The sequence below is a fragment of the Bombina bombina genome, chromosome 4, assembly GCF_027579735.1.
Source record: "Bombina bombina isolate aBomBom1 chromosome 4, aBomBom1.pri, whole genome shotgun sequence".
NCBI classification, from domain to species: domain Eukaryota; kingdom Metazoa; phylum Chordata; class Amphibia; order Anura; family Bombinatoridae; genus Bombina; species Bombina bombina.
This window is the reverse complement of record NC_069502.1, coordinates 857,449,981-857,473,824: the sequence shown is the minus strand read 5'-3', so window position 1 is coordinate 857,473,824 and position 23,844 is coordinate 857,449,981. Positions and strand designations below refer to the sequence as shown.

Sequence of the window (23,844 nt, the reverse complement as noted above, 5' to 3'; positions counted from 1 at the left end):
ATTACACATGCACACTCACCTGTGCGCTGTATCCCTCAGACACATCACACATGTACACTCACCTGTGCCCTGTATCCCTCAGACACATAACACATGTACACTCACCTGTGCCCTGTATCCCTCAGACACATCACACATGTACACTCACCTGTACCCTGTATCCCTCAGACACATCACACATGTACACTCACCTGTGCCCTGTATCCCTCAGACACATTACACATGCACACTTACCTGTACCCTGTATCCCTCAGACACATCACACATGTACACTCACCTGTGCCCTGTATCCCTCAGACACATCACACACGTACACTCACCTGTACCCTGTATCCCTCAGACACATCACATACATGTACACTCACCTGTGCCCTGTATCCCTCAGACACATCACACATGTACACTCACCTGTGCCCTGTATCCCTCAGACACATCACACATGTACACTCACCTGTGCCCTGTATCCCTCAGACACATCACACATGTACACTCACCTGTGCCCTGTATCCCTCAGACACATCACACACGTACACTCACCTGTGCCCTGTATCCCTCAGACACATCACACATGTACACTCACCTGTGCCCTGTATCCCTCAGACACATCACACATGTACACTCACTCACCTGTGCCCTGTATCCCTCAGACACATCACACACGTACACTCACCTGTGCCTTGTATCCCTCAGACACATCACACATGTACACTCACCTGTGCTGTGTATCCATCAAGCACATCACACACGTACACTCACCTGTGCCTTGTATCCATCAGACACATCACGTATGTACACTCACCTGTACCCTGTATCCCTCAGACACATCACACACATACACTCACCTGTGCCCTGTATCCCTCAGACACATCACACACGTACACTAACCTGTGCCCTGTATCCCTCAGACACATCACACACGTACACTCACCTGTGCCCTGTACCCCTCAGACACATCACATACGTACACTCACCTGTACCCTGTATCCCTCAGACACATCACACACGTACACTCACCTGTACCCTGTATCCCTCAGACACATCACACATGTACACTCACCTGTGCCCTGTATCCCTCAGACACATCACACACGTACACTCACCTGTGCCCTGTATCCCTCAGACACATCACACACGTACACTCACCTGTACCCTGTATCCCTCAGACACATCACACACGTACACTCACCTGTACCCTGTATCCCTCAGACACATCACATACATGTACACTCACCTGTGCCCTGTTTCCCTCAGACACATCACACATGTACACTCACCTGTGCCCTGTATCCCTCAGACACATCACACATGTACACTCACCTGTGCCCTGTATCCCTCAGACACATCACACATGTACACTCACCTGTGCCCTGTATCCCTCAGACACATCACACACGTACACTCACCTGTGCCCTGTATCCCTCAGACACATCACACATGTACACTCACCTGTGCCCTGTATCCCTCAGACACATCACACATGTACACTCACTCACCTGTGCCCTGTATCCCTCAGACACATCACACACGTACACTCACCTGTGCCTTGTATCCCTCAGACACATCACACATGTACACTCACCTGTGCTGTGTATCCATCAAGCACATCACACACGTACACTCACCTGTGCCTTGTATCCATCAGACACATCACGTATGTACACTCACCTGTACCCTGTATCCCTCAGACACATCACACACATACACTCACCTGTGCCCTGTATCCCTCAGACACATCACACACGTACACTAACCTGTGCCCTGTATCCCTCAGACACATCACACACGTACACTCACCTGTGCCCTGTACCCCTCAGACACATCACATACGTACACTCACCTGTACCCTGTATCCCTCAGACACATCACACACGTACACTCACCTGTACCCTGTATCCCTCAGACACATCACACATGTACACTCACCTGTGCCCTGTATCCCTCAGACACATCACACACGTACACTCACCTGTGCCCTGTATCTCTCAGACACATCACACACGTACACTCACCTGTACCCTGTATCCCTCAGACACACGTCACACTAGTACACTCACCTGTGCCCTGTATCCCTCAGACACACGTCACACTAGTACACTCACCTGTGCCCTGTATCCCTCAGACACACGTCACACTAGTACACCTACCTGTACTTATATTGTTACATATTTCCTGCTTTGCAGCTTCTGGCATATTCTGATCTTCTGTTTGTTCTGTGTTACATAAAATGCTAGAATCGTTTTCACCTGAAAAATATCAGTAATAGAAATAAATCCCTCTTTACATTGTATCTTTTTAAAAGTTAGTTTAAAACAAAATGTGAAAAACTGTGTAATTTAAGTGAAATAAACCTGAGCCTACATCAATAGCAGTCACATCCGGTAGAAACATCCCATGAAATGACATCAGCACAACAGTAAATACAACCTGGGTCACAGGGCCGGACTGGGACTAAAAAAGGGCCCAGGCATTTTAGAGCAAAGAGGCCCCCTCCCACTCTCTCCGCTCACCATTTCTTATTTAACCGTATACCAAACATGGCAAGTATAATTCTTGATTAAGTGACAAAAACATTATCATTCCAACACCATATCATCACTATATTTTGTCAATTGGTTGGTACGAAAAAATAAAAAAAAAATAAAAAAAACACAACAAAAACAAAATAAAGTGCAAATTTTTTTATCAATCAAATGAAAACATGCTGTGTAAAATGGGACACTTTTTGTTTTTGAGACCGAGGCTGTCAAATCAACTGGATATTAAACACCAAATAAAGTTAGATGGAATATTGAATTTAATGTGGCATTAAACCCAATATATGAGAGTATGTGATTTTAAACAACTTACAAGTTACTTATATTATGATTTGTTATATCCTCTAGTGTAAGGGTTCCTGTCTGCTGGTTAAACTGACCTTGTACCTTTAAGATGCTTCCTATAAAGAGCACCTCCTTCTAGCACACCTTGCTGGTTAAATAAGTTTGATTCCTAGCCTCTAACTCACAACTGAGTTACTTGCTCCATACTAGATTTCGTGACTATCTTGCAGAGCCCTATTTTGGTGATCTTCAGTTGTTGCAGGGCTCACGAAGCAGCTCTTTCCAAAAGCCTACCTGATTCAATCTCCGTTGCTGTTTCTCCTCTTGTTACCGTCTCCTTCTCAGACAAGTGCGCTCCTGCTTCTCTACACACAGCCCTGTGCAGCACCGCTTACGTCATCAGCTACGGCCCGGGGCAGCTCTCACATCCAGAGTCACTCTGCAGCTCCCAGCGTGTGTGTGAGTACCGCACCTCCGTTCTCAGGATACAGGTCAGACTTTCACTTCTACCCTATATCCGCACATTGTTAACAAGGAGACTTTATCTGCAACTAACTTGTTTAGACTTTATTATTCACTGGTAACTGCCTAATTTGAATGTTGTAATCTGAGACACTGATTACAAATTTCCACTCAAAGTCCTGGGCAAAGATTAAAAACCATTTACGAAACATTTTGCTATACATCCTTACAGTTTCTTAATGGTACATACACAACTTTAAGTTTTGTGAATTATATACTTTTGCCACTAACCTTAACCTTGACAGATCTTAAAATTAAAGATGAACTCTCGCGCACAGGTATACCGGATTCATTAGAGGACTTGTTCACCCTTACTATCAATATTGACAGACGTCTCAGGGAACGCCGTTCTGAAAAAGCTAACAGTACAAGGAGTCTATCATCCACTGTAGCCTACTCTAGTAAGGATACTCCTCAACCTATGGACATTGGTTTTATGAAAGGACCCCTAACCATGCAAGAAAAAACCAGAAGGAAACTGCACAGTCTGTGCATGTATTGTGCCAGCCCCTCACATGAAGTCAAGGACTGTCCTGTCCTCACAAAAAATAAGAAGGGTAGGTTGTTTAATTCTACAGAATCATATTTGATGAAAGTTATTAAACCCTCATATCTGACCATTCCAATTATTTTACAGTGGGACCAAGTACGGATAACCACTGAAGCCATTGTCGATACAGGGTCTGGCAGAAATTTTGTTGATCAAGCTTTTGTCAAACAAAATAAAATACCCCTTGTGTGTAAGCATCTACCGGTCTCTGTGAAGGTTATTGATGGCACAATGCTTAAATCAGGTCCTGTTACACACCAGACAACATCCTTACAGGTAACTTCATGCACACACATCACAGAAATACTCACATTTGATGTGATAACCTCCCCAATGTTTGATATAATACTCGGTATAAACTGGTTAAGAACACATAAACCATCTGTAGATTGGAGTAATCTTAGTTTAACTTTTCCTCAACTCACTGATAGTGAACAAAACTCTTCTGACTCAGTTATGTTACAGGTTCATGATAATATTCTACCCCAACAGTATGCTGAATTCTCTGATGTGTTTAACAAAAAAGATGCCGAAAAATTACCCCCCCATAGGGACTACAACTGTCCTATTGATTTACTCCCAGGGGTCTCAATCCCTTATGGACACATTTACCCCCTCTCTAAGCCAGAGTTAGAACACCTAAAAAATTACATTGACGAAAATCTTAAGAAAGGCTTTATAAGACCTAGCACATCCCCAGCAGGTGCAGGCATATTTTTCGTTACCAACAAAGATGGCACATTGAGACCCATTATTGACTATAGGGAGTTAAACAGGCGTACTAGGAAAAATCGGTATCCACTCCCGTTAATCCCTGAGTTAATAGAAAGATTAAGGGGGACCTCGATTTTCACAAAATTGGATCTTCGAGGAGCCTATAATCTAATACGAATGAGAGCTGGCGACGAATGGCTCACTGCTTTTCGGACTAGATATGGGCTATTCGAATATACAGTGATGCCATTCGGACTATGCAACGCCCCAGCAACATTTCAGTGTTTGATTAATGATCTTTTCAGGGATATACTAGATGTTTTTGTTGTTGTCTATCTTGACGACATCCTGATCTATTCTCAAAATCTTGATCAACACAGAATCCATGTAAAGGAAGTACTAACTAGATTACGTAAGAATAATCTATATGCCAAGTTAGAGAAATGCATATTTGAGTCCAACAACATAACTTTCTTAGGTTATGATATAACCCCTGAGGGTATTAAGATGCAGGATGATAAGGTTCAAGCAATTTTGGATTGGCCTGTACCCCATTCTAGAAAAGATGTACAACGGTTCTTGGGGTTCTCAAATTATTATAGAAAATTTATCCCAGGGTTTGCGTCCATCACTAAACCACTCACTGAACTCACTAAGTTAAACTTAGCATTCAAGTGGTCAAAAGAAACTCAATCAGTATTCGATTTACTAAAACGTAAATTCACCACTGCACCTATCCTGCAGTACCCTGATCTAGAGAAACAGTTTATTTTGGAGGTTGATGCTTCAGAATTCGCCATAGGCGCAGTTCTCTCCCAAAGGAAATCATTCAAGGATCCATTGCACCCTGTAGCCTTCTTTTCCAGACTCATGCAACCGGCGGAGTTAAACTATCCCGTTGGAGAAAAGGAATTGCTTGCAATAAAATGTTCCTTTGACCATTGGAGACATCTACTGGAGGGGGCTGCACAACCAACGGTTATCTATACCGACCATAAGAACGTGCAATACCTGCAATCAAACCGAACTCTATCCTCCAGACAATTACGCTGGAATTTGTACTTCTCCCGTTTCCATTACATTATTACTTATAGACCGGGTGCAAGTAATGGCAAGGCCAACGCACTTTCCAGGCGAGATTCTAAACCTGAAAATCTCAATACACCTGCCACTGTCATTCCTAAAGACTGCATCCTAGGGGTTCTATCAGATTTAACATTTGTTCTAAAGGACGCAATCGCCAAGGACTCTTCAGCACCACATGCAGATCTCACCTGCAACCCTGACGACTTCCTATGCAAGGATGGGAAGTTATACATTCCTCCTACTTTAAGACTTTCTGTTCTTAAATCTGTTCATGAGTCCCCCCTTGCAGGACATATGGGTAGGGATAAAACTACAGAATTGCTCAAGAGATCCTTCTGGTGGCCAATTTTACATCAGGATCTAAAAAAATATCTTACTCAATGCATAGTATGTGCAACAACTAAACCTTTACGACAACTTCCTGTGGGGCTCCTACAACCTCTACCAGTCCCACAAATTCCATGGGAGGCAGTTTCTATGGATTTTATTGCTGATTTACCCCAATCATGTAACTACACCACCATACTAGTGGTAACAGATCTTTTTTCAAAGATGGCACACTTTGTACCAATTTCCTCCTTACCCACCTCCAAAATTACGTGTGATCTCTTTATAAGTAACATTGTACGACTCCATGGGATACCTAAAATAGTCCTCAGCGACAGAGGATCTCAATTCACCTCTAGGTTTTGGAGAAATATGTGCACCGCGCTTCATATAGAGCAGAAACTTACCACTGCTTACCATCCGCAAACGAATGGTCAGACAGAGCGGGTGAATCAGTGGCTCGAGCAGTATTTGCGCTGTTTCTGTTCTCATCAACAAGATGCTTGGGCCACTTATTTACCTCTGGCCAAGTTTGCATATAATAACACTCAAAGTTCTACTACTGGCACTTCACCTTTCTATGTGAATTATGGTTTACATCCTAATTTCACCCTCCTACCCAGAGTTGAAACACTTTGCCCACAAGTGAATGATCTTGTCAATGACATTGCTGCCAACTTCTCTTCGATTCGTGATCATATTCATCATGCACAAGCCTCACAACGTAGGTATTACGATCTCCGGCACCGACCCTCTCCACAATACACTGTGGGACAACGAGTGTGGCTCTCTACTAAGCATCTCAGGATACCGTATCCATGTAGGAAACTGGGCAAGCTCTTTCTAGGTCCTTTCCCAGTAACCCGGGTTAATGGTCCTTCGACAGTAACATTACAACTTCCACCCTCCTTCAAGATACATCCTACATTCCATGTATCCTTGGTCAAACCATGTAACACTCCTGCCTCTCACACTGGAACTGACGACCAGACCCTTACAGTTGCCTCTGACGCGGTGTATGAAGTTCACAGTGTCTTGGATTCCAGACTCCGCCATGGAGTCCTTTTCTACCTGATCCATTGGAAGGGTTTCGGTCATGAGGATGATTCCTGGGAGCCTGCTTCCAATGTTTCGGCTCCTAGGCTGGTTTCCATTTTTCACAGATGTAACCCTGATCGCCCCAGACCCTGAACCTCGCTGTGGTTCCTTTGAGGGGGGGCTATGTAAGGGTTCCTGTCTGCTGGTTAAACTGACCTTGTACCTTTAAGATGCTTCCTATAAAGAGCACCTCCTACTAGCACACCTTGTTGGTTAATTAAGTTTGATTCCTAGCCTCTAACTCACAACTAAGTTACTTGCTCCATACTAGACTTCGTGACTATCTTGCAGAGCCCTATTTTGGTGATCTTCAGTTGTTGCAGGGCTCACGAAGCAGCTCTTTCCAAAAGCCTACCTGATTCAATCTCCGTTGCTGTTTCTCCTCTTGTTACCGTCTCCTTCTCAGACAAGTGCGCTCCTACTTCTCTAGACACAGCCCTGTGCAGCACCGCTTACGTCATCAGCTACGGCCCGGGGCAGCTCTCACATCCAGAGTCACTCTGCAGCTCCCAGCGTGTGTGAGTACCGCACCTCCGTTCTCAGGATACAGGTCAGACTTTCACTTCTACCCTATATCCGCACATTGTTAACAAGGAGACTTTATCTGCAACTAACTTGTTTAGACTTTATATCGTTAATGCTGCAACATATGCCTAAATGTTATTCACTGGTAACTGCCTAATTTGAATGTTGTAATCTGAGACACTGATTACAAATTTCCACTCAAAGTCCTGAGCAAAGATTAAAAACCATTTACGAAACATTTTGCTATACATCCTTACAGTTTCTTAATGGTACATACACAACTTTAAGTTTTGTGAATTATATACTTTTGCCACTGACCTTAACCTTGACATCTAGCTATATATATATATATATATATATATATATATATATATATATATATATATATATATATATATATATATAACACAATTTATGCTTACCTGATACATTTATTTCTCTTGTGGTGTATCCAGTCCACGGATCATCCATTACTTGTGGGATATTCTCATTCCCAACAGGAAGTTGCAAGAGGACACCCACAGCAGAGCTGTAATATAGCTCCTCCCCTAACTGTCATAGCCAGTCATTCGACCGAAAACAAGCCGAGAAAGGAGGAACCATAGGGTGCAGTGGTTACTGTAGTTTAAATTTAAAAATTACCTGCCTTAAAATGACAGGGCGGGCCGTGGACTGGATACACCACAAGAGAAATAAATTTATCAGGTAAGCATAAATTGTGTTTTCTCTTGTAAGGTGTATCCAGTCCACGGATCATCCATTACTTGTGGGATACCAATACCAAAGCTAAAGTACACGGATGAAGGGAGGGACAAGGCAGGAACTTAAATGGAAGGAACCACTGCCCGTAAAACCTCTCTCCCAAATACAGCCTCTGAAGAAGCAAAAGTATCAAATTTGTAAAATTTTGAAAAAATATGAAGCGAAGACCAAGTCTTCGCCTTGCAAATCTGATCAAAAGAAGCCTCATTTTTAAAGACCCAAGTGGAAGCCACAGCTCTAGTGGAATGAGCTGTAATCCTTTCAGGAGGCTGCTGTCCAGCAGTCTCATAGGCTAAGCGGATTAAGCTTCTTAGTCAAAAAGAAAAAGAGGTTGCCGAAGCCTTTTGACCTCTCCTCTGTCCAGAGTAGACAACAAACAAAGCAGATGTTTGACGAAAATCTTTAGTAGCTTGTAAGTAAAACTTTAAAGCACGGACCACGTCCAGATTGTGTAACACAAGGATGGAACAACAATCTCTTGATTGATATTCTTGTTAGATACCACCTTATGTAAGAACCCAGGTTTGGTACGCAGGACTACCTTATCCGTATGAAAAATCAGATAAGGAGAATCACATTGTAAGGCAGATAGCTCAGACTCTACGAGCCGAGGAAATAGCTACCAAAAAAAGAACTTTCCAAGATAAAAGCTTGATCTATGGAATGAAGAGGTTCAAACGGAACTCCTTGAAGAACCTTAAGAACCAAGTTTAAGCTCCATGGTGGAGCAACAGGTTTAAACACAGGCTTGATTCTAACTAAAGCCTGACAAAATGCCTGAACGTCTGGAACATCTGCCAGACGCTTAATTAGCTGACAATCCTTTTTCCAAACCTTCTTGGAGAAAAGATAATATCCTAGAAATCCTGACCTTACTCCATGAGTAACCCTTGGATTCACACCAATAAAGATATCTACGCCATACCTTATGGTAAATTTTCCTGGTGACAGGCTTTCGTGCCTGTCTTAAGGTATCAATAACTGACTCGGAGAAGCCACGCTTTGATAAAATCAAGCGTTCAATCTCCAGGCAGTCAGCCTCAGAGAAATTAGATTTGGATGGTTGAAAGGACCCTGAAGTAGAAGGTCCTGTTTCAGAGGCAGAGACCATGGTGGAAAGGATGACATGTCCACTAGATCTGCATACCAGGTCCTGCGTGGCCACGCAGGTGCTATCAGAATCACCGATGCTCTCTTCTGCTTGATCTTGGCAATCAGTCGAGGGAGCAGAGGAAACGGTGGAAACACATAAGCCAGGTTGAAAGACCAGGGCGCTGCTAGAGCATCTATCAGTGTCGCCTTGGGATCCCTGGACCTGGATCCGTAACACGGAAGCTTGGCATTCTGGCGAGACGCCATGAGATCCAGTTCTGGTTTGCCCCAACGATGAATCAGTTGTGCAAATACCTCCGGATGGAGTTCCCACTCTCCCGGATGAAAAGTCTGATGACTTAGAAAATCCGCCTCCCAGTGCTCTACACCTGGGATATGGATAGCTGATAGGTGGCAAGAGTGAATCTCTGCCCAGCGAATTATTTTTGAAACTTCTAACATCTCTAGGGAACTTCTCGTTCCCCCTTGATGGTTGATGTAAGCTACAGTCGTGATGTTGTCCGACTGAAATCTGATGTACCTCAGAGTTGCTAACTGAGGCCAAGCCTGAAGAGCCTTGAATATCGCTCTTAGTTCCAGAATATTTAATGGAAGGAGAGACTCCTCCTGAGTCCACGATCCCTGAGCCTTCAGGGAATTCCAGACTGCACCCCAACCTAGAAGGCTGGCATCTGTCGTAACAATTGTCCAATCTGGCCTGCGAAAGGTCATACCTTTGGACAGATGGACCCGAGATAGCCACCAGAGAAGAGAATCCCTGGTCTCTTGGTCCAGATTCAGTTGAGGGGACAAATCTGTGTAATCCCCGTTCCACTGACTGAGCATGCATAGTTGCAGCGGTCTGAGATGTAAGCGTGCAAACGGCACTATGTTCATTGCCGCTACCATTAAGCCGATTTTTACAGTGTGTATAATAGGCTAACAGAGCATTGCACCAACTTGCAAATGGATGATTAACCCCTTAGTTCAAAAAAACGAAATAGACATTTTTTAACAGTCACAACAAACTGCCACAGCAAGCTGTGGCCCTACCTTCCCCAATAAACGACTTTGGAAAGCCTTTGGGCCCTTTAGAGATGTCTTATAGCATTCAGAGGGCCTTTGAGGGAAGCTGGATGTCACAGTTTGTAATTTTAACTGCACCAACTGTAACTTTTATACTACAACAGTGGAAATTGTTTCTAGTCAAAATTTAAGCCAGCCATGTGGAAAAAAACTAGGCCCCAATAAAATTTTATCACCAAAGCATATATAAAAACGATTAAACATGCCAGCAAACGTTTTATATTGCAATATCATAAGGGTATTACCCCTGGGAGTAAGCATGATACCAGTCGTTATTAAATCACTGTATTAAGGCTTAACTTACATTAATCCGGTATCAGCAGCATTTTCTAGTGTTTTCCATCTCTAGAAAAAATTATAACTGCACATACCTGATAGCAGAATAAACTGCACGCCATTCTCTCGCTGAAGTTACCTCATCTGTGTAATCCCCTCAGACATATGTGAGAATAGCAATGGATCTTAGTTACAACCTGCTAAGATCATAGAAACCTCAGGCAGATTCTTCTTCTATTTACTGCCTGAGATAAAATAGCACAACACCGGTACTATTTAAAAATAACAAACTTTTGATTGAAGAAAATAAACTAACTATATTTAACCACTCTCTCCTACAACGACCTAGCTTGTTGAGACTTGCAAGAGAATGACTGGCTATGACAGTTAGGGGAGGAGCTATATTACAGCTCTGCTGTGGGTGTCCTCTTGCAACTTCCTGTTGGGAATGAGAATATCACACAAGTAATGGATGATCCGTGGACTGGATACACCTTACAAGAGAAATATATATGCCTTGTGTTATTAGTTCACCCAATACATTCAGCTAGCTTCCAGTAGTAAATTGCACTTGTTGATTGGTAGTACTACCAAGGTGCGGAACCAAAAATGTGCCAGTTTCTAAGCTTCCATTTTTGCTTTTTCAAATAAAGATACGAGAATGAAGAGAAATTAAAATTTGGTTTCATATCCCTTTAACAGAAGTTCTCACTTCTAGATGCACATTGAGATATGTATGTATATATATATATATATACATATATATATATATATATATATATATATATATATATATATATATACACACACACACACACATATATATATATATATATATATATACACACACATGTGTATATATATATATATATATATATATACACATACACACACACATATACATATATATATATATATATATATATATATACGGTTCATCTACAAACTACTAAGGTTTTTAGGTTTGTATAATATAGTATGCAGATCACAGCCCCCAAAATGTCAGGCAGCCTTGCTCAGCAAACCCCTGGCCCTGTAGCTAGCCAAATTTAACAAACGTAATAAACTTTAGACGATAGATCAATGATCATTGCCAGTAATATTGTTTTTTACCAAACACAACCTCACCTGTTGCTCTGACTGCAGTTCTCAGTGCTGTGAGTGCATGACTGCCTGTCTCCCTGCAGCTGCAGCCGCCTGAGCCTGTGGTCCTTTTCCCGCCCAGCACCAAGACAGAGGAAATTGTGCACACCGGCTTATGCACCCTCCCCAATATGGGTGCAAAGAAATAACAATGGGCCGGCCTCCTACTAAAAACGGTCCTCTGGCTCTGACCTCTGCTCTCTCAGATCCATGATCCGATCCCAAGTTCTGTCCGGGCCGGCCCTGAATCATGATTATGTTTATGCAACATATAATACCGGCCGGTTATGGTATTACATGTTGCATAAACATAATCATTATTCACAACAAATAATTAATAAAATAATAAATATTAAAAAAGGCAGTCGTGGTGGGCGGGGCTAAATGACCGTGCGGACTACCGGGCAAATGCCCGGTATACCCGACTCTCTTTAATAAATATCAAGTTTAACCTTTTCACCACTGAGCCATTTCATACCCTTGTGCTGAAGCTGTTTTCAGTCTTTTGCATTAATTGTATTTAGAATTCAGCCCTACATGAGTTATATCACAATCACCACAAATAACAGGTGAATTTTCATCTATGTGTTTTATTGAGCGGGAATAGGGACTCTAAAAGTGAGACAGGTCACACATATACACATTCGCCTGTGCTATTCTAGTATTCCAACAGCCCCGGAAAACATGCACAGACACATGAAACATGTAAGGGGGAGAGGGCTAATGGGACCCTATTTTTTAAACTGTGACTAGATTAACGGTATTATACTGGCAACAGAATTGATTAATAATTGAGCGGTTAGATTAAGGGTACTATACTGGTAATCTGAACCGACAGTAGTTCACTACAATATATTAAAAACGGATATGAGTACGATCTCTGTTATGCATATAATTTCTTACCAACACATGATATTAGCCAAGTAGACCTCATTGAGAACAGCCGTGGGTAGCGGCGTATGTCTGCTCTAATTATTGAATACAAACTAACAGCAAATGTTGCTATTGACATTTCTCTCATAGACAAGGTCTTGCTGACTTTTAGATACTCTTTGTAATATAATACCAGTGCCAGCTCATTGCAAGCATTATACTGAGACCTTATATTAACTTTATTCATAGCAGAAGCAAGCTCCGATTAGAAGGTTCATTTTACTGCACAGGCAATTGAACTAGTGATATCGGCCCATGACTGGGGCTAGGAGATTTGTGGTATCAATAATATAAAACGTAAGCTCATTCCTAAATACTGTGCATGTATGTGTGAAGCAGGTGCCTCCTAGAAAAAAAAAAAATTAAAAAAAAATATATATATATATATATATATATATATATATATATATAAAAAACACAAGAGAAAGGGAGTAGATACTTCAAATAAGAAGTTCCTAAAAGTCTAGGGAAAAAGAACAACTGCACAAATATCAATTGTCACCGCCATCTTAAGTACTGACAGAAAGTCTTTTATCTGAATGGAATAAAGATTTGTTTTTATCCTAAGCTGATTGAGACTGACTCTTTTATTTCATGTAATTGGCAAGAGTCCATGAGCTAGTGACGTATGGGATATACATTCCTACCAGGAGGGGCAAAGTTTCCCAAACCTCAAAATGCCTATAAATACACCCCCCACCACACCCACAATTCAGTTTTTACAAAATTTGCCTCCTATGAAGGTGGTGAAGTAAGTTTGTGCTAGATTTCTACGTTGATATGCGCTTTTCAGCATGCTGAAGCCCGGTTCCTCTCAGAGTGCAGTGAATGACAGAGATGTGAAGGGAGTATTACCTTTTAAATACAATGATCATCCTATCGGGGATCTATTTCTTAGGTTCTCTGTTATCGGTCGTAGAGATTCTTCTCCTACCTCCCTTTTCAGATCGACGATATACTCTTATATACCATTACCTCTACTGATTCTCGTTTCAGTACTGGTTTGGCTATCTACTTTATGTAGATGAGTGTCTTTTGGTAAGTATGTTTCCTTTTATTTATGACACTCAGCTATGGTTTGGCACTTTATATGTAAAGTTTTAAATATATGTTTTTATCCTAAGCTGATTGAGACTGACTCTTTTATTTCATGTAATTGGCAAGAGTCCATGAGCTAGTGACGTATGGGATATACATTCCTACCAGGAGGGGCAAAGTTTCCCAAACCTCAAAATGCCTATAAATACACCCCCCACCACACCCACAATTCAGTTTTTACAAAATTTGCCTCCTATGAAGGTGGTGAAGTAAGTTTGTGCTAGATTTCTACGTTGATATGCGCTTTTCAGCATGCTGAAGCCCGGTTCCTCTCAGAGTGCAGTGAATGACAGAGATGTGAAGGGAGTATTACCTTTTAAATACAATGATCATCCTATCGGGGATCTATTTCTTAGGTTCTCTGTTATCGGTCGTAGAGATTCTTCTCCTACCTCCCTTTTCAGATCGACGATATACTCTTATATACCATTACCTCTACTGATTCTCGTTTCAGTACTGGTTTGGCTATCTACTTTATGTAGATGAGTGTCTTTTGGTAAGTATGTTTCCTTTTATTTATGACACTCAGCTATGGTTTGGCACTTTATATGTAAAGTTTTAAATATATGTTTTATACTTATATTTGCCATGATTCAGGTTAATCAGTTTATTTCCTTCTTACAGACTGTCCGTTTCATTATTGGGAAATGCATATATATATAAAAAAAAAATATTTCTTACCTGAAATTTTTCAATTGACTTTCTTTCTAAATTGCGGGCTGTTAGGCTCGCGGGAGCGCTAAATGCTATAATTTATTGCGTCATTGTTGGCGCGAGACTTTTTGGCGCAAGAATTACGTTTGTTGACGTTATGTCGTCATTTCTGACGTCTTAGTTGGCGCCGAGAGTTTTCACGTAGTTGCGTCATCTATTACGCTCGTGTTTGTTGCAGACGTTTTTGGCGCCAAAAATATTTGTCAGTTTCGGCGTCATACTTGGCGCCAGATTTTGACATTATTTAAGTCATTATTTCTTTTTGCTTCTGGTTTCCAGAGGCTTATTCTGTTTGCATTTTTTCCCATTCCTGAATCTGTCATATAAGGAAATTGATAATTTTGCTTTATATGTTGTTTTTTCTATTACATATTGCAAGATGTCCCATGCTGACCCTGTTTCAGAATCTACTACTGGAATTCTGCTGCCTGATGTCAGTTCTACCAAAGCTAAGTGCATTTGTTGTAAACTTGTGGTAACTGTTCCTCTGGCTGTAGTTTGTGTTAGTTGTCATGATAAACTTTCTAAAGCAGACAATATTTCCATTAGTAATAATCGATTACCTGTTTTTGTTCCTTCAACATCTAATGTTCAGGATATTCCTGTTAATGTGAGAGAATTTGTTTCTAATTCTATTCAGAAGGCCTTGTCTGTTATTCCACCTTCTAATAAACGTAAAAGGTCTTTTAAAACTTCTCATAATTTCGATGAATTTTTAAATGACCGACAGCATTCTGATTTATCTATCTCTGATGAGGATCTATCTGGTTTAGAAGATTCTGCCTCAGATATTGACACTGACAAAACTTCATATTTATTTAAAATGGAGTATATTCGTTCTTTATTAAAAGAGGTGTTGATTGCATTAGATATGGAGGAGACTAGTCCTCTTCATATTAAAACTAGTAAACATTTAAATTCGTTTTTTAAACCTGGTTTTTCCAGTTCCTGATGCTATTTCAGATGTAATTTCTAGGGAATGGAATAGTCTGGGTACTTCATTTACTCCTTCTTTAAGGTTTAAGAAACTATACCCTTTGCAAACTGATAGATTGGAGTTTTGGGAAAAGATCCCCAAAGTTGATGGGGCTATCTCTACTCTTGCAAAGCGTACTACTATTCCTACGGCAGATAGTACTTCTTTTAAAGATCCTTTAGATAGGAAACTTGAATCTTACTAAGGAAGGCTTATTTATGTGCAGGTCATCTTCTTAGGCCTGCTATTTCTTTGGCTGATGTTGCTGCGGCTTCAACTTTTTGGTTGGAAAATTTAGCGCAACAAGTACCAGATCCTAATGTGTATAGCATTGTTAAGCTTATTCAACATGCTAATAATTTCATTTGTGATGCCATTTTTGATATCGTTAGAATTGATGTCAGGTATATGTCTTTAGCTAGAAGAGCTTTATGGCTTAAAACTTGGAATGCAGATATGACTTCTAAGTCAACATTGCTATCTCTTTCTTTCCAAGGTAATAAATTATTTGGTTCTCAGTTGGATTCTATTATTTCCAGAAATTGCTTTTATTATCATATGTAACATATAACATATTGTGCTTGCATATTTTGCACATCATAACAGAAAGATAAATTATACAATGCAAAAAAAAAACTAAAACTAAAAATAATAAATTTAAACAGTAAAGTCTGTGGTCCATTCTTGTTTTCCTGAAAACTTTGTATGAATTATTATCAGGTATAAAAGGACAACAAATAGATATAAACTAAGAATAGTTGACTTGTACATTCAAAACTTCAACATCTCTCCTAAATCAGTAACTCTCCTGATATGGTCTGTGTTGGTATACTATTAGCTTGTTTTTGGCTATTTAGCTTGTACACCAGGATTGATATGGGGCCTGACAGTTGTTATGGTGTTGGCTTGCTCTCTGTGTTTTGCTTCTGTGTACATTATCCAAGGTTCCCATATTTCTATGAATGTGTCTTTAGTTGCCATTAAATCCGCTACTGAACTAGACATTTTGTATAAATACTCTATTTTTTGTTGAATTATGTAGAACCCTGGTGGTTCATTTTTCCAGTATCTAGCAAGGCATAATCTCGTGGCTGTACATAATTGAGCAATTAATTTATTTTGTTTTGGTAGGAATCCTCTCATTGGGAGGTGTAGCAAAGCATGTTCCGGTAATAATGTTACTTCTCTGTCATATATGTCTTGCAATAATTTGTTTGTTTCTTGCCATAAGTGTTGTATTTTTTCACAGTGCCACCACATATGCATATAGGTGCCAATCTCTCCGCATCCTCTGAAACATAAATTACTATTTTGGTTTCCTATCTTATGTAGTCTAGTGGGGTATAAATACCATCTATAGGCTGATTTTAGGTAATTTTCCTGTAATGCGGAGTTAATCGTGAACTTTGTACCCTGTCTGAGTGTCTGAATCCAGTCTGTAATTGCCCATTCCTTTCCTAAATCAGCTTCCCATTTGTCCATTGTTGATGTTTTGTTCGTGTTATTATTTATATTGAATATTAGGTATAATTTAGTTATGGAGCCTTTTGACCTAGTTTTAGAAAGACATATGGATTCAAAGGGGGTGGTAACGCGTGTGGTTGATGTACCCATAATTTCATGTACTCTAGAGCGTAACTGGAAGTAGTGGTACCACGTATGTGTGTCTACAGGGTCTAGTTCATTGTATTGGTTATGTGTCATGAATGTCCCATTAATGAGGGCGTCTGCTATCCTGTACAGTCCTCTGTTAGCCCATTTATCCTGTACTATCTTATCTATGGAGGAGTTGAGATCAATTAGAGGGGTTATCGGGGATTTGGTGTTTGTGATTTGATAATAATGTGTTAATTTGTCCCAGATATATAATGTGTGTGTAATGGATATGAATCGCTTCCCCTGCTGGGGCCTGCTTTGTTTTGTGGACCATAGAAGTTTGGCTATATTATTAACTCCTATTATGTTAGCTTCTAATTGCACCCATTGTATGTTTTTATCTCTTGTACACCATAAAGCTGTTTGTGCCATTCTGGCGGCGTTGTAATATGATATCAGATGGGGTATACCCATTCCTCCCCCGTCTCTATGTCTGGTCATAATATGCTTGTTAATCCTCGCTTTTTTATTTTGCCAAATAAAAGAGAGAATATCGTTTTGTAAACTATGTAATTCCCTTATTGGGATGGATATAGGTAAAGATCTGAACAGGTAAAGAAGTTTTGGTAGGATTGTCATTTTAGATACTATAATCCTTCCCAGGAATGATATTTTGTATTTTGTCCATTTGGACATAAGTTGCCGTATTTGTGCGAATAGGGGTTTGTAATTATATTTAAAAAGTGCATAGCCATCAGTCGTGATGTGAATTCCCAAGTATTTTATAGTTTTGCTTGCCCATTTAAAGGAGAAATTAGCCTCTAACAATTTTTTAGTATGCGATGGTAGATGGATTCCTATGGCTTCGCATTTATCTTCATTTATTTTATATCCTGACACCACTCCAAACTGTTGTAGGATATTATATAAGGGTGGTAAAGAAAGTGTGGGTTTTGTAAGGGTTAAAATGACATCATCTGCAAATAATGCAAGTTTATATATTGTATTAGTTACTTTAATTCCTGAGATATCTGTACATTCCCTAATTTTAAGTGCTAGGGGTTCTATGCACAAGGCGAACAACAGTGGGGAGAGGGGGCATCCTTGTCTTGTTCCATTTCGGATTGGTATTGATTTAGAGTTATATCCTGCTAGTCTAATATATGCTTCAGGAGTTGAGTACAGTAATGAGATAGCTTTTAAGAATTCTCCTTGTATTCCTACTTTAGTCAATAAGGCGGTCATGTAGCTCCAGTTTACTCTATCGAATGCCTTCTCTGCATCCAACGAAAGGAGCAGAGAAGGCACTCCATGTACCGCAGCATAATTTATTAAATTGATGACTTTACGGGTATTGTCTGGCGCTTCCCTGGATTTAATGAAACCGACTTGATCTGAATGTATCAATTTAGTTAGGGGATCGTTTAGTCTATTTGCCAGGATTTTCGTGAACAGTTTTATGTCTTGGTTTATAAGGGAGATGGGCCTATAATTTTGGCATAACTGCTTATTTTTCCCCGGTTTAGGGATAACTGATATTCTGGCCAGGAGCATTTCTTTTGGGATTTCACTTCCTTTCATTATAGAATTAAAGATAGTGACTAATTGTGGGGCTAATATATTTTTGAAGGTTTTATAAAATATTCCGGAATAACCATCTGGTCCTGGAGCTTTGTTTGGCTTAAGATATTTTATGGCAAGCAAAACCTCTGTTACTGAAATGGGGTTGTTTAGCATTGTAACGTCAGATTGAGACAATTGAGGCATTGTACTGTCTTCTAGGAACTTATTTAGTGTTTCAGCCGCTTCTTGATTCACTTTGGGAGTCGGGAGATTATAGAGTGCATTATAATAGTCAGCAAAGGAGTTTGCAATTTCTAGGGGGTCATTTGTTACCTTTCCTGTCAGTGTATGTATCTGTGGTACCGCTGTAGCTCTAGTGATTTCCTTTAATTTGTTTGCTAACATTCTATCCGGTTTGTTGGAGTGGATAAAATAGTGTGTATCTAGTAGTTTTATGTATTTGTTAGCTTCATCTGAGAGGAGATTGTCTAGTTCTTTGTTTTTCTGTTTCAGTTGCTTGTTATTAGCATTGCTTGGGTGTGCTATCACTTCCCTTTTCAGGTTTGAAATGTCTGTTCTCAGTTTTCCTATATGTGATTGGTGGAGTCTATGCTGCCTTGCTGATTCAGTCATCAGGTAACCTCTAACGAAAGCCTTGAGTGCTCCCCATTGGTGTAATGGGTTAAGTGTAGATCCATTATTTGCTGCTATAAAGTGGGTAAGTTCATCTAATAATTTTTGTTTAACAAGTGGGTCCCCTATTATTTTAGGGTTAAATGCCCATGCTTTGGTTCTATTATGATTTGTTATCCCCTGTAGTGTGATCTCAACTATAGAGTGATCTGACCATGTGCAATTATGTATTTTCGCCTGCATGAGTAATGGAACCAGAATCTGGCTCAATAAAATGTAGTCGATTCTCGAATGAGAGTCGTGAACTGGTGAGTAATATGTGTACTCTCTCACACCTTTGTTTAAGGTCCTCCACCCATCAATAATTGTGATCAAGCAGGAAATCACCCAGGATTTTATGTTTAGGTTCTCTTTTCTGTTGCGTACGGGTTATATGTTGGGATCTGTCTATTAGATTATCTAATGTGAGATTAAAATCTCCTCCCACGATTATTTTATATTTATTCCACATGGTTAGTAGTTTGCTAACTTTAGTTAGGAATTGAGCTTGGTGGTCGTTTGGGGCATAGATATTGCCTATCATGATAGGGGTATTATGTATGTATCCCCTAATTATCAGGTATCTTCCCTCTTTGTCGGTTATGATTTCTTCCTCTTTAAAGTTTAAGGAACTGTGTAATAGAATTGACACTCCTCTATGCTTCTTATGTGTAGTTGTATGGTATTGTTGTGAATATGCTTTATCCCAGTATTTGGGTGTGCTTGCTTTTGTGAAATGTGTTTCTTGTAGTAACACTATATGTGCTTGCAGATTTTTATATTCCTGAAGTGCCTTTTTTCGTTTGACGTTAGAGTGCAAACCTCTAACGTTGTGTGTGATTACCGTGATTGGAGCCATATTTGGGTAGGAGTTGTGTATGTGCTGATATGTATATTTCTGTTGGCTCGTCTAATTTTTGTATTCATGCGGAGCACTGCAGATATCAATAGTGGAGATGAAAACTTTTGTTTGATATATCTTATGTGATAGGTTAGAAGTAGAGAATTGCCTATGGTGGTAGGAGCTTGTATTATAGGTTTTCTAGCTTTCCTTGTGAACTTTAGGAGTGATGCTATCTGTGATAAAGTGTGCATTGTATTGTACAATGAGTCGTCAACTATTAAGAACATTATAATTATAACAAACATAACAAACATAAACATTTCAAGTCAAATGAGTAGAGCAATTAAACAGTGACATTATTCATTTTCACAATAGTGCAAAAAAAAAATCAACATGTATCTTAATGTTTAGAATATGAGAACCATGCTATAACTGGGGGGGCATGGGGAGGGAAGGAAGGGAGGGAAAGATAAGTGGGTAATCTGGTAGGGGGTGGGAGGGTGCTGGGTAAACAAGGATATGGGTGTGGGTTTGAAAGGGATAGGGTATGAATTATGAGGAACGTCTCAACGGTTTAGACAAGAGTGTAATGTCCGGAAATATTATGTAGGGTCAGTAAAATGCTGATCTATCCAACTCACAACCTTACCTTTTTTTTGTTATTGGAATAGGTACTAAAAATTAATATGCATTTTTTAAGTAACCATAATACCTTTTACAGAACAGTGGATAGCCTATTCAGGTAGTTAAACAGCGATAGATAACAGGCCTGAAGAGTTTGTTTGTAAGTTCAGGTTTCTTCGTCCTCGGATTCTGAACTCTGATCAGTCCTGCTTGGGGTCTTTGAGTTTTTGAGCCCTTTTCGGGGTTTTTTCTGTTTCCTTGCAGGTGTCCATTCCCTTTGAAAGGATTGTCTCTGAGGTTTAGGTGGCTGATCCTTGCTTTGTATGTCCGTTAGAAGATGTAGCTTCCTAAGAATTTCCTGTCCCTCTTCAACTGTCGTACAGGAGTAGGGGTTGTTTTGATAGGTAAATGATAGTTTGAACGGAAAGTTCCATCTATATCTTATTTGCATGTTATTTAATATGGATAAAATAGGCTTGAGCTCTCGCCTTCTGCGTAGGGTGATCGGAGCTAAATCTGCAAAGATTTGCAAAGAGTGTCCTTCATACGAGAGTGTTTGTGCATTCCTGGCTGCCGTAAGTATTTGATCTTTGATATGGAAGTAATGCATTTTTAAGATAATGTCTCTGGCCATGGAGGGCTGTGGCGGTCTGGAGAGAGCCCTATGCACTCTATCCATGAGTAGCATGGCGGTGTCCATTTCTGGTAAAAGTTGGCGGAATATCTTCGTGACTGTGTCTGGAAGATTAGTGTAGGTTTCTGGGAGGTTTCGGATCCTGAGATTCGACCTTCTCGACCTGTTTTCAAGGTCTTCTATTTGATCTTCCAGCCTTTTGATATGTGATGACTGCTCCTGAATGGCATTGTGTATTTGTGGTATTTCAACAACTACTTCATCAAGTTTCTCCTCCAGCTCCGCTGTACGCCCTCCAATTTCTCGTATGTCTTGTCTAAGTTCAGATATGGCCGTTTTCAATTCTTCCTGAAATAGCACCTTTATTTGACTTAGTAACTCTTTATTTGCGGGCACTGTCGGGGCTGGTTCCGTCATGTCTGATTGTGATGAGGGCGAATTGCTTATTGTTGGTGTTAGAGAATTTTCCAGATTTCTTTGCTTTAATTGTGCTCGTGATAGACAATCTTTGACCGTTTGTGATTTGTTTTTCATGTTGCAATGGTATGTTTGCGGCTCTGGCTGTTATGTACAGGCAATGCAAAGTTGTCAGCTACTGTATGACGTCCTCTAAAGATGCTTTGTTAGCTTATATTTAGCATGGATGTATTAAGAAATCATTAAGATGTGAGATTATGTTGCATGTAGCTCTGTCACTGTGCAGCTGCTTCTTTAGTTAGCCCATACTACTCATATGCAGTGCAAGGTGCTATTTTATGCTGCAGTATAATGTTCAGGAGTGAAATCCCAACTCTGTATTGATGTGTATTCTTTACTGTAAAAATAAAACCCTTTCTGTTTAAATAAAGGGAGATATTTATAATCAAGTGTCCTTTATAAGCTTTCCCAACCTTTGTCCCTTCAGTGTCTCTCTGACTTTCCTGACTAGGGTTGGGGGTCTTGGTACTTCTTAAAAGGACACAGTTGTGGGGTGCAGAGGGGCCAATAAACTTTGCAGAATGTTGCTAAAAATGGCGATTTTCCCACCTCCCTTTCTCCTCAGGGTTAAGCTATTTCCACTTGTAGCATGTAAAAAACCCTTTTATTTTAGGTAGTTTAGTATCTGGGGTATGTTTCTCTATTTTCCCCAAGCTAATGAGGTTATTTTGTGTAGTTTAACTCCTACCTCTGGATCCAGTGTAGGCCGCAGCCGGGGACTTTCCTGAATGGGCCCTGGAAGTCTGAACTGGATGGTTTTGTTTTTGCTGTAAAAGCCCAATTTTGGTCCCAGATCGATTGATTCCTTGTCCTGCTAAAGAGATCTGTTGTTTACCTCAGTTGATATAGGCTGATTTGAGGTTTTAATAAGGTTTTTAGCAGAGTTTGCAGAGGAGCTCTGACAAAGTGCAGCTTTCCTGTATGGCAGTTAGCTCCGCCCCCCGGATTCTATTATTTCAACTGTTACTGGGGGGGAGGGAGCTTTTTTGCCTCAGGATAAAAAGTCTAAGGGTAAATTTAGGGCTCCTAACCGTTTTCGTTCCTTTTGTCAGAATAAGGAACAGAAGCCTGACCCTTCCCCTAAAGGAATGGTTTCCAATTGGAAGCCTTCTCCAGTCTGGAATAAATCCAAGCCTTTTAGAAAACCAAAAGCAGCCCCTAAGTCCACATGAAGGTGCGGCCCTCATTCCAGCGCAGCTGGTAGGGGGCAGACTAAGGTTTTTCAAAGATGTTTGGATCAATTCAATCCAAAATCATTGGATCCAGAACATTGTTTCTCAAGGGTACAGAATAGGTTTCAAGGTAAGACCGCCTGTGAGAAGTTTCTTTCTCTCACGTATTCCAGTGAACCCAGTAAAGGCTCAGGCTTTCCTGAAGTGTGTTTCAGACCTGGAGTTATCCGGGGTAATTGTGCCAGTTCCCTTTCCGGAACGGGGTCTGGGGTTTTATTCAAATCTGTTCATTGTTCCAAAGAAAGAGGATTCTTTCAGACCAGTTCTGGATCTAAAAAATTTGAATCGTTATGTAAGAATACTAACATTCAAAATGGTGACTATAAGGACTATTCTGCCTTTTGTTCAGCAAGGGCATTATATGTCCACAATAGATTTACAGGATGCGTATCTTCATATTCCGATTCATCCAGATCATTATCCGTTCCTGAGATTCTCTTTTCTAGACAAGCATTACCAATTTGTTGCTCTTCCTTTTGGC

General features: G+C 40.3%; 1 protein-coding gene across 2 annotated transcripts in view; it reads right to left on the bottom strand.

Moving 5' to 3' along the window:
- Window positions 1–23,844, bottom strand: part of LOC128657306 (oocyte zinc finger protein XlCOF7.1-like) — a 142,113-nt gene that overhangs the window by 76,543 nt on the left and 41,726 nt on the right. The window contains exon 7 of one of the 2 annotated variants that reach the window (XM_053711599.1): window positions 2,145–2,243. The exons of the other annotated variant lie outside the window; for it this stretch is intronic. Within the exon in view, the coding sequence (XP_053567574.1) occupies window positions 2,145–2,243 (99 nt within the window). The remainder of the gene's footprint in view (window positions 1–2,144; window positions 2,244–23,844) is intronic. 2 annotated transcript variants of the gene reach the window in all.